The sequence below is a fragment of the Thamnophis sirtalis genome, unplaced genomic scaffold (assembly GCF_051295495.1).
Source record: "Thamnophis sirtalis isolate CommonGarterSnake01/CBP01778 unplaced genomic scaffold, rThaSir2_p1.2 scaffold_1, whole genome shotgun sequence".
In the NCBI taxonomy this organism is placed as follows: Eukaryota; Metazoa; Chordata; class Lepidosauria; order Squamata; family Natricidae; genus Thamnophis; species Thamnophis sirtalis.
The window spans coordinates 163,122,325-163,132,730 of record NW_028261381.1 but is presented as its reverse complement, the minus strand read 5'-3'; the positions used below and the strand labels follow the sequence as shown (position 1 = coordinate 163,132,730).

The following is a 10,406-nucleotide window of genomic DNA, read 5'->3' as shown; positions in this document are numbered from 1 at the left end:
CCAGTGGTACATTATGAGTTTAGACCTGCGGGCTCCCAGCATGGAAAAGGGAACTAGGATGACTCCCCCGAATGGAGTATGTGATGTGGGGATGGTGTCTGTGGAGATTCTCAGTCATCCAAGTCATAGTTATCTCAAAGGTGCTTTATTCGAAAGGCAACTGGATTGTTTTATTTGTTGATGAAGAAAATGTTTTGCTTCCCATCCAAGGAGTGCAGAACTCTAAAAAGAGTGCAAAGAAGAGCAACCAGGATGATTAGGGGACTGGAGGCTAAAACATACGATGACGTGCTCTACATGGGGCAGCCCTTGAAGAGCATTCGGAGACTTCAGCTTGTCCAGAATGCAGCCGCGCGAGCGATCGTGGGTGCACCTCGGTTCACCCACGTAACACCTATCCTCCGCGAGCTGCACTGGCTGCCTATTGGTCTCCGGATACGCTTCAAGGCGCTAGTCGTCACTTATAAAGCCCTTCATGGTATTGGACCTGGGTACTTGAGAGACCGCCTGCTGCCAATCACCTCCACTAGACCGATTAGATCCCACAGATTAGGCCTCCTCCGAATTCCATCCGCCAGCCAGTGTCGACTGGCGACTACCCGGAGGAGAGCGTTCTCTGTGGCTGCTCCAACCCTCTGGAACGAACTCCCCGTGGAGATTCGAACCCTCACCACCCTCCAGGCCTTCCGCAAAGCCGTTAAAACCTGGCTGTTCCGACAGGCCTGGGGCTAAAGAGCTGCTGCCCCCGTTTCGAATGGTATGACTGTTGTGTGTTTTTAAATTATGTATTGTTATGTTTCGTTTTTTATTTTTTGTCTGTGCCCCCCCCTTCCCTGATTTGATTTGTTAGCCGCCCTGAGTCCCCTTCGGGGGGAAAGGGCGGCATATAAATATAATAAAATGAATGAATGAATGAAAAATGAAATGAAATGAATGAATGATGAACGGTTGCAGGAACTGGGCATGGCTAGTCTAGTGAAGAGAAGGACCAGGGGAGACAAGATAGCAATAGCAGTAGACTTATATACCACTTCATAGGGCTTTCAGCCCTCTCTAAGCGGTTTACAGAGAGTCAGCATATTGCCCCCAACAATCTGGGTCCTCATTTTACCCACCTCGGAAGGATGGAAGGCTGAGTCAACCCTGAGCCGGTGAGATTTGAACCGCTGAACTGCTGATCTAGCAGTAGCCTGCAGTGCTGCATTTAACCACTGCGCCACCTTGGCTCTTATAGCAGTGATAGCAGTGTTCCAATATTTGAGGGGCTGCCACAGAGAGGAAGTGGTCAAGCTATTTTCCAAAGCACCCAAAGGCCAGACAAGGAATAATGGATGGAAACTGATCCAGGAAAGATTCAACCTGGAAATAAGGAGAAAGTTTCTGACAGTGAGAACAATCAACCAATGGAGCAGAAGTTGCCTTCAGAAGTTGTGGGAGCTTTATCACTTGAGGCTTTCAAGAAGAGACTGGGCTGCCATCGGTCAAAAATGGTGTAGGATCTCCTGCTTGGGCCGGGGTTGGAGTAGATGGCATACAAGGTCCATTCCAACTCTGTCAATCTGTTAACTTCATCATTAGCTTCATCATTTGAGACTGGATGGTGGAGGGATGGAAGGATAGGTTGTGAAAAGATGTGCACACTGTGTGTGTGTGTGTGTTTGTGTGTAAGGATTGTATTTCTTTGCAGTCACCTGGTCGTTATCACTCTCTCTGAGAGCTGTTGAGGCCACTTGGAGGTTTATTGTGGCATTGTTGACTGGAAATAGGTGGGTGTCTTATCCCTCCCCGTCTGTTGAGAGAGGGCTACTCAATTCTAACAAAAATGGATTCTTTTACCCCTCTTTCAAACCAGTGGTCCTCTCTATCTGGAAGGCGGCTGTCCTCCAGTTGAAGTCCTCCAGGCTTAAAGTTAGCTAGCTGGGGAATTCTAGGAGTTGAAGTTCTCCAGGCTTAAAGTTAGATGGCTAGGGAATTCTGGGAGTTGAAGTTCTCCAGGCTTAAAGTTAGCTAGCTGGGGAATTCTGGGAGTTGAAGTCCTCCAGGCTTAAAGTTAGCTAGCTGGGGAATTCTGGGAGTTGAAGTCCTCCAGGCTTAAAGTTAGCTAGCTGGGGAATTCTGGGAGTTGAAGTCCTCCAGGCTTAAAGTTAGCTAGCTGGGGAATTCTGGGAGTTGAAGTCCTCCAGGCTTAAAGTTAGCTAGCTGGGGAATTCTGGGAGTTGAAGTCCTCCAGGCTTAAAGTTGCCAAGATTGGAGACCCCTGCTCCAAAGCACTAAAGAGCAGGCCAGGCAATAGGTGTAAGCTCATCAGAGGGAGATTAGCACAGATGCTGTAGCTGCTGCTCATTTTATGCATAGATCAGTTCACTGGGAAATGCCTTTCATGACTCAGGAAGGAGCAAAACAAAAAGAAAACAGAAATCAGAACAAAACAAAAAAAAATCAGAAATTGTTCTGTTGGCTTAAACACTTTGTTGACTTGTAAGTGGCTCCGGGAAAACTCATCGCCACAACAACCACAGCAAACTCTCTGAGTGTAGCTTCTCCTTCTTCGCCATTTGGGGCATCGTTTTAGAAAACTGCTTTTTGCTGGCTCTTTATTAATTTATTTATTTTGGAAACTCCCGAGCTGAGAGATCACTTTCGTTTCTCTTGGTTGCTGGAGCTGCTTCTCCACAATCACGAGGACTCACAGAAAGGAGAGGAGGAGGCGCTAAATTGGGTAACTTAGAAAGGGAGAGCAGAACCCTTCTCTTAAAGAGACAGCCGGAATTTCTGTGTCTCTCAGCTTTCAACCAACATGGGTGGTTTGCTAACATGCCGTCAGTGTTCCACACGCATGGAGAGTCTAAAGGGCCACAGTTTCTGGGACTTCAGTAGGACATGGGTGAGAAAGTACTTTTGGGTCATCCTTGTCACTTTAACTGTACTTACTTTATGGATCATTCTCTGCTCACGGGCCCCACCAGAGCCAGGCAGGATATGCCCTAAAGACCAAGCCAATTTGCTTCACAACATCTCCCAAATGGAGGCAGAAAAAGTGACTCTGAGGAAGCAACTGATCGAGATGGAAAAGGAGATGCAGAAGCTCAGGAATGTTACGAACCGGACTCAAGAAAAGAGTTTGCAACTTTTGGAAAAGAAGCAAGAAGAAGTGGATGCCCTGAGCAAGGAATTATCGGGGTTCAACCAATCCCTTGTACTAACCAGACAGCTCCTGGAGAAGGAAAAGGAGAAAGGCCAAAGTTTGCAGAGTGAATTGCAGAGTGCAAAGGAGGACCTCCAAAAGATTCAGCAGCAGAGAGATTCCTGGCAGAAAGAGCTGGTAAATAGGGAAGGGGGGGGGATATATTCATTGTAAAGTAAGATTAGATTTTAAAAACATAGAAAAAATGTTGTTGTTAGTTGCGAAGTTGTGTCTGACCCATTGTGACCCCATGGACAACGTTCCTCCAGGCCCTCCTGTCTTCACCATCCTTTGGAATCCATTGAAGCTCAGGCCTGCTGCTTCAGTGACTCCATCCAGCCACCTCATTCTCTGTCGTCCCCTTCTTCTTTTGCCCTCAGTCTTTCCCAGCATCAGCCTCTTCTCCAGTGAGTCCTTCCTTTTCATTAGGTGGCCAAAGTATTTCAGTTTCCTCTTCAGGATCTGGCCTTCTAAAGAGCAATCAGGGTTGATCTCCTCTAGGACTGACCAGTTTGATTGCCTTGCAGTCCAAGGGACTCGCAGGAGTCTTCTCCAGCACCAGAGTTCAAAGGCCTCAATTCTTTGGCACTCAGCCTTTCTTATGGCCCAACCTCACAACCATACATTGCAACTGGGGAAACCATAGCCTTGACTAAACACACTTTTGTTGGCAGGGTGAAGTCTCTGCTTTTTAGTACGCTGTCAAGATTTGCCCTAGCTTTCCTTCCCAGGAGCAAGCGTTTTTTTAATTTCTTGGCTGCAGTCCCCATCTTGGAGCCCAGGAAAATAAAACTTCTCTCTTTAGGTTCACCCTACAAAACTCTTTCCATATATCTTTTCACATTTTTACATATGTGCACACGTCAATATTGTTGTTGCTGTGATACTTTTGACCAGCAGATCCTCCCAAAAGATATAGGGAAGATGAAGACATTGTTGTAATACAGGTAGTTCTTGACTTACGACCACAATTGAGCCCAAAATTTCTGTTGCTCAGTGAAACATTTTTTAAGTGAGTTTCCCGCCCCCATTTTATGATCTTTCTTGCCATGGTTGTTAAGTTTGAATGTTTATGAATGTTTATTTTATTTATATGCCGCCCTTTTCCCCCCGAAGGGGACTCAGGGCGGCTCACAACTCAAACTAGGGAAGGGGGGATACAAACAAAAATTAAAACGACACAAAACAATACATAATTTAAAACACACAACAGCCATACCATTCGAGACGGGGGCAACAGTTCTTTAGCCCCAGGCCTGTCGGAACAGCCAGGTTTTAAGGGCTTTGCGGAAGGCCTGGAGGGTGGTGAGGGTTCGAATCTCCACGGAGAGTTCGTTCCAGAGGGTCGGAGCAGCCACAGAGAAGGCTCTCCTCCGGGTAGTCGCCAGTCGACACTGGCCGGCGGATGGAATTCGGAGGAGGCCTAATCTGTGGGATCTAAGTTAATGACCACAGTTGATAGTAACTTAGTAACACGGTTGTTAAGTGAATCTGGCTCTCTCCCATTGATTTTGCTTGTCAGAAGTTCGCAAAAGGGGATCACATGACCATACACAGCAATGGTCATAAGTATGAACCAGTTGCCAAGCATCTGAATTTTGATCCCAGGATCATGGGGCTGCCACAAAAGTCATAAGTGTGAAAAGTCACTTTTTCCAGTGCTGTTGTAACTTTGAACGGTCACTACGTGAACTGTTATAAGTTGAGGACTACCTGTACATGCCCTGTGCAAATTGTTGAAAGTGATGACTTGAGATTCTGTCCATTCTTACTGTGCCCAGGTACTTTTCCAGATCTTTTGGCATAGCAACAGACGTTGCAGTTATTTTTTCATTTCTCCAAGGGTAAATAATAATAAATATGTTGCTATTGGCCTGAATCAATCTACTGGAGCAGTGTGATTCAATCTCAGTAATTTTAAGAAGTATGGGACTTCAGCTCAAGGAATTCTGGGAGTTGGAGTCCATATGTCTTCAGGTTACTGAGGTTGAGAAACACTGTGTTAGAGGATAAAGGCCTCTTCATTAAAGATTATGGATGCAATCTATCTGTACTTTGCTGGTTCAGTGTGGGCTGGTAGATGGATTGATTTAAAATCATCCAGTGAAAACCCAACTTATTCAGTTTGTTCGTTGGTGAACCCATCCAGCCATCTGAGTGATGCTTTTCTCCATCTAAGTTTAGTTGTTAAGAGCAACATCTATTAAAAGGGACAATCACGATCACAACCAGGCACACAACACACAAGATCATAGTCTTTCCCATTTCACGATGAAGTGCTGTTGTTCAGTTCAGATTAGAGCAGGGGTGAAATCCACTTGACTTTGCTATGTGAGCGCATGCACCGGACCTTCTGCACATGCGCAGAAGGTCAAAAACAGATGTGATGATTGATTGATTGATTGATTGTTTATTTGTATGCCGCCCTTTTCCCTGGGGGGACTCAGGGTGGCTCACAATCCAAAGGAAGGGGGGGAAAACAGACTTTTACATATAAGACAGTACATGATTAAAACGCAACATTCATACCATTCGGGCGGGTTACAATCTTTAGCCCCAGGCCTGACGGGATAGCCAGATTCTAAGGGCTGTGCGGAAGGTCTGGAGGGTGGTGAGGGTACGAAGCTCCACGGGGAGATCGTTCCATTGGGTCGGGGCTACCACCGAGAAGGCTCTCCTCCGCGTGGTGGCCAGTTGGCATTGGCCAGCGGATGGAACTCGGAGGAGGCCTAAACGATGAGATCTAATGGGTTGTGTGGAGGTGATCGGCAGTAGGCGGTCTCTCAAGTACCCAGATCCACTACCATGAAGGGCTTTATAGGTGGCAAGTAGCACCCTGAAGCGTATCTGGAGATCGACAGGTAGCCAGCGCAGCTCGCGGAGGATAGGTGTTACGTGGGTGAAGCGAGGTGCACCCACAATTGCTCGCGCGGCTGCATTCTGGACTAGCTGAAGTCGCCGAATACTCCTCAAGGGCACCCACCCATGTCAGGGTGGGTGGACAGAGCCTGCTATGAGTGTGCCTACAAAGGTAAGCAAATAATGGGGGGGAGGGGGAATCCGTTGTGTCATGCGATTTAGATTAGCTTTAGGAATCCTGCTTTCTAGCTAATATAAATCGCGCAGCACAGCTGATTGTCTTGAAATCATTTTTTTTTACTAAGGGTTCAGGCGAACCAATAACATTCTTACTACCGGTTCGGGTGAACTGGTCCGAACCAGTAGCATTTCACCCCTGGATTAGAGCAATTATTTCTAAAGTTACATCTTACACGTAAAGGTTAGTAGAGAGGTGGATGGTGCTATTCCAGAGATTTCGGTTTAACTCAGCTTCAATTTGACCCACCTGAATTTGACAGCAAACTGCTTTGGCAAACTTTGGGAGTAAATTGTTTGAAAGCAGCCTCTGAATATCTGTTTCGGTTGAAGTTTATGAATGAATGAAAAACATGTTACTTTGATATATACTGAAGAATTTTCAGACTGCATGAGGTTTTTGGATGAACCTACATGAACTTCAGAAATCTTGGAACTGATCTGTTTGTTGTATCTCTTTTCTTATTATACATGCTTCGTGTGTACAGTATGATATGGAGAATTGCATGGAATGGAAGCATTTTGTTTTTAAATATGAATCACTCATTTGGAACATTAGAAATTAAAAAAAACTATTTGACAACTGTGGAACATAATCATATCATAATAGAATGATAGAAATAAGAATTGGAAGGAACTTAAAAATCTCTCCAGCCAACCCAATAGCAATAGCAATAGCAATAGCAATAGCAGTTAGACTTATATACCGCTTCATAGGGCTTTCAGCCCTCTCTAAGCGGTTTACAGAGTCAGCATATCGCCCCCATAGTCTGGGTCCTCATTTCACCCACCTTGGAAGGATGGAAGGCTGAGTCAACCTTGAGCCGGTGACATTAGAACCGCTGAACTGCAGATAACAGTCAGCTGAAGTGGCCTGCAGTACTGCACTCTAACCACTACGCCACCTTGGCTCTTTATGAAATTCTGAGGTCCCGGCTGTCATGGCATTTATTTCCTAATTCTAGAAATATAACTGATGCACCTTATTTGTTCATATTCTTTGGTAATGAGTAGAGCAAAACACTCATCTTTTTAATCTCGTGATCATTCAATTTTGCATTGGTTTTCTTTCCCCATTAGAAAACGTTGGAAGAAAAACTCAAATCTCCAGATAGTAAAGCTGAAGAATACAAACGTAAGTGATAACCATGTGGCTGACCTAATACAGGACTTTCTCCACTTCCAGGTTAAACAACTTTCCACTCATCCTTGAGTTGGCAGAAAACTGAAGAGAATTACTATAAGTCAGGGGTGTCAAACTAAAAGCCTGGATGTGGCCTGCGGGGTTAGGGTTAGGGTTAGATCTGGCCCACTGGGCTGCCCTGGAAACAGCAAAGGAATGGCCCATGGTGTCTCTGCCAGCACAAACGGAGTTCAGGAGGGCTGTGTGTGGCTCTCCTGGGCTCCGTTTTCGGCTGTGACAGCCTCCTGCAAGCCCTCTGCCAGTGAAAATGGAGCTTGGGAGGAGAGTATTCGTTCAGCACTCGTTCTATAATCCCAACCTCTGCAAACCTGCTTCAATAGCCAAACTTGCTGATAGGCAGTTTTAAAAGTGTATGCTGCCCCTGTCCACTTACTTTGGTGTTCTTTGGCATTACTTAGCACTTCCCGGTGTTCTTTCAAAACTCAGCAGTTTCGCAAAACTGTCTTACGACATGGGCTGGGGCAGAGGTGGTATCCAGGAGGTTCTGACCAGTTCTAGAGAACCGGCAGTGGAAATTTTGAGTAGTTGGGAGAACCGGTACATACCACCTCTGGCTGGCCCCGCCCCCATCTCTTCTCTGCCTTCCGAGTCCCAGCTGATTGGAAGAAAATGGGAATTTTTACAGTATCCTTTCCCTTCCATGCCCACCAGGCCCACGCCCACCAAGCCACGCCCATGGTAGTAAAAAAATTTGAATCCCACCACTGGACTGAGGATCAGGTGAAGGCAATGTGAATGACATAGTAAAGGAACTTATAGCATGTAAGATGCGAGAAGGGGATGATCTTTTTAGTGCCAGCATGTGTGGGCTTAAGCTGGGTGAAGCCATCCATAGTGGGCCCCCATGTTAGCCTGCATTGCTAATAGATGGCATGCTGGGAACAAGTAGTTCAGCAACAATGGATTCTCCTTTTGTGACCCTATGCCTTACGTGTATGTGTAAGAGAAAGTGAAGTGCCATCTGGGAAACAGTGTTTTTCTTTTTTCTTTTTAGGTAAAGTAGCAGATCTTCAGAGGCAGCTAGAACAAGAACGGAGAAACCGAGACAGTTTTATACATGAAAGGTAACAAACAAGATTTTGCTTGTTGCTGGGAATCACAGGTCCTTCATATATCCTGCATCCAGAAACAGCCAGCCAGATGTTTCTAGGGAAAACCCCCTTGTCCTAGAGCCCACAATGCCAGGAACTGCTGCTAAAAGTCCTTAAAATTAAGAACAAAACAAAGGTACTGGTGTCAGACAATGGATGCCATCCTGCCCAGCATCCATTTCATACTGTTGGAAGAAATGTCCATCTGGGTTCAGTTCCCAAGTGGGAAGAAAGACCCTGGAAACATGGTGGCTGCTTGGAAAGATGGTTTAATGGTGGACAGGACCACATGGCTTGAGGTCCTGGGGGGAAAAGGGGGATCATATGCCTTGAAGAACTTGAAGAAAAAGGGAAGAGATGCTGAGAGAGTCTCAGTTTTATACCCTCTCTTGGGCCCCGCCTTGGAGCTGTTCCTGTGTAAGAAATGTATTCTGATTGGTTGTCAGACTCCCATGGGTCTTGGTTAACTTTGTAGGCTGTCTGTCCCAGGCTTAGTTGACCCTTGCTGGCTGATGTAATCTTCCCAGTTTCCATGTGACAAGTTTCTGTTGCTAGACGGGTCCTATTATGGCTCTGCCTAAAGGAGGTAGATTTTTGTTATGTAGAATACACTGGCTCAGGTCTTAAAGGCCCATTGACAAAGAGCTGTTAAGAGTGAATCTGTTTCCTGCCTAAAAACATGTTTCTCCATACTCGGCCTTTTTAATATTTCCTAGGATATTTCATTCTTCTAGAAAAGGTGCTAACTTCCTACAATACAATAAACGATAAAATAAACCCCCTCATTCCTCAACTGGGCAATTCCCTGTGTTTTGAGATGGCATCTCCCAGAATTCCAAGCCTTCAACCCCGGAGGCAATTCTGGCACATGAAGGGTCAGTTGGTTATTCTTTTTGATTAGTTCCCATCCTCGGTTTCTTAATCAATAACATAAAATAAAGCCAAGTGGCATAAGAGATGGGAACAATTTTACGGTCCAGGTCTCTGTGATACGGTACGGGGGATCCTGTTATCACAGGCAACTGTATAGTCCAGGAGTCAGCAACCGTAAACACTCAAAGAGCCATTTGGACCCGTTTCCCACAGAAAAGAAAACACCGGGAGCCACAAAACCCTTTTGACATCTAAAATGAAGATAACACTACATATATCGTTTTTTTATCTTTATAAAAAGAAACTATGGTGGCATTTATGGCATTTATGAAATCAATGAACTGCTACAGAGAATACAAATTTTTATTTCTGCATGTAACAAAAACATTTTGAACTCCGGAAAAAAAAAAGATGGGTTGAAAAGCTCAATAAAGCTTGCATGCTTGTGGCCGTCGCACATTGGCGGTTGTGACGCATATTTTGAGCTACAGGGAGCCAGAGTAGAGGGATGAAAGAGCCATAGGTTGCAGATCCCTGGTATAGTCCAATTGATAGACTCTAACGAAGAGGTCTCCAACCTTGGCAGCTTTAATCCTGGTGGACTTCAACTCCCAGAATTCCCCAGCCAGCTGTGGAACTCTGGGAGTTGAAGTCCACCAGGCTTAAAGTTTCCAAGGTTGGAGACCCCTGCTCTAATGAACCCTTTGAGAAGTGTTTATGAGGTTGGAACAAAAGAGCCAAGATGGTGACTACAATGACATAACCAGTGCCTTTTCTCTGAACCCTTCCTTTTTCTTCTAGAGCGTCGTACCAGAACAGAATCGGGGAATTAAACTATCAAATTGACAACCAGAAAAAGTGTTCCACCTTAGATACTTTCGTGGCCTGGGCGCTTGGGATTCTTCTCATTTCCTTCAGCTGTTGCTTCTGTGCCGGATGTTGGAAGCTAGTGCAGTAG

The 10,406-nt window shown here is 45.5% G+C and overlaps 1 protein-coding gene across 1 annotated transcript; it reads left to right on the top strand.

The window, feature by feature from the left end:
• Positions 1-2,730: 2,730 nt before the first annotated feature.
• Positions 2,731-10,406, top strand: LOC106543921 (uncharacterized). Its single transcript, XM_087704060.1, has 4 exons — positions 2,731-3,322; positions 7,361-7,415; positions 8,479-8,548; positions 10,250-10,406. Exons 1-4 carry the CDS (start codon positions 2,798-2,800, stop codon positions 10,404-10,406), a joined length of 807 nt encoding a protein of 268 aa, XP_087560186.1. The 5' UTR covers positions 2,731-2,797.

Bases quoted from the DNA above. Each gene is read 5' to 3' on its own strand.
- LOC106543921 (XM_087704060.1), top strand. From the start codon at position 2,798: ATGGGTGGTTTGCTAACATGCCGTCAGTGTTCCACACGCATGGAGAGT. The intron at 3,323-7,360 runs GTAAATAGGGAA...TTTCCCCATTAG, and splicing joins ATTCCTGGCAGAAAGAGCTG to AAAACGTTGGAAGAAAAACT. The intron at 7,416-8,478 runs GTAAGTGATAAC...TTTTCTTTTTAG, and splicing joins TAAAGCTGAAGAATACAAAC to GTAAAGTAGCAGATCTTCAG.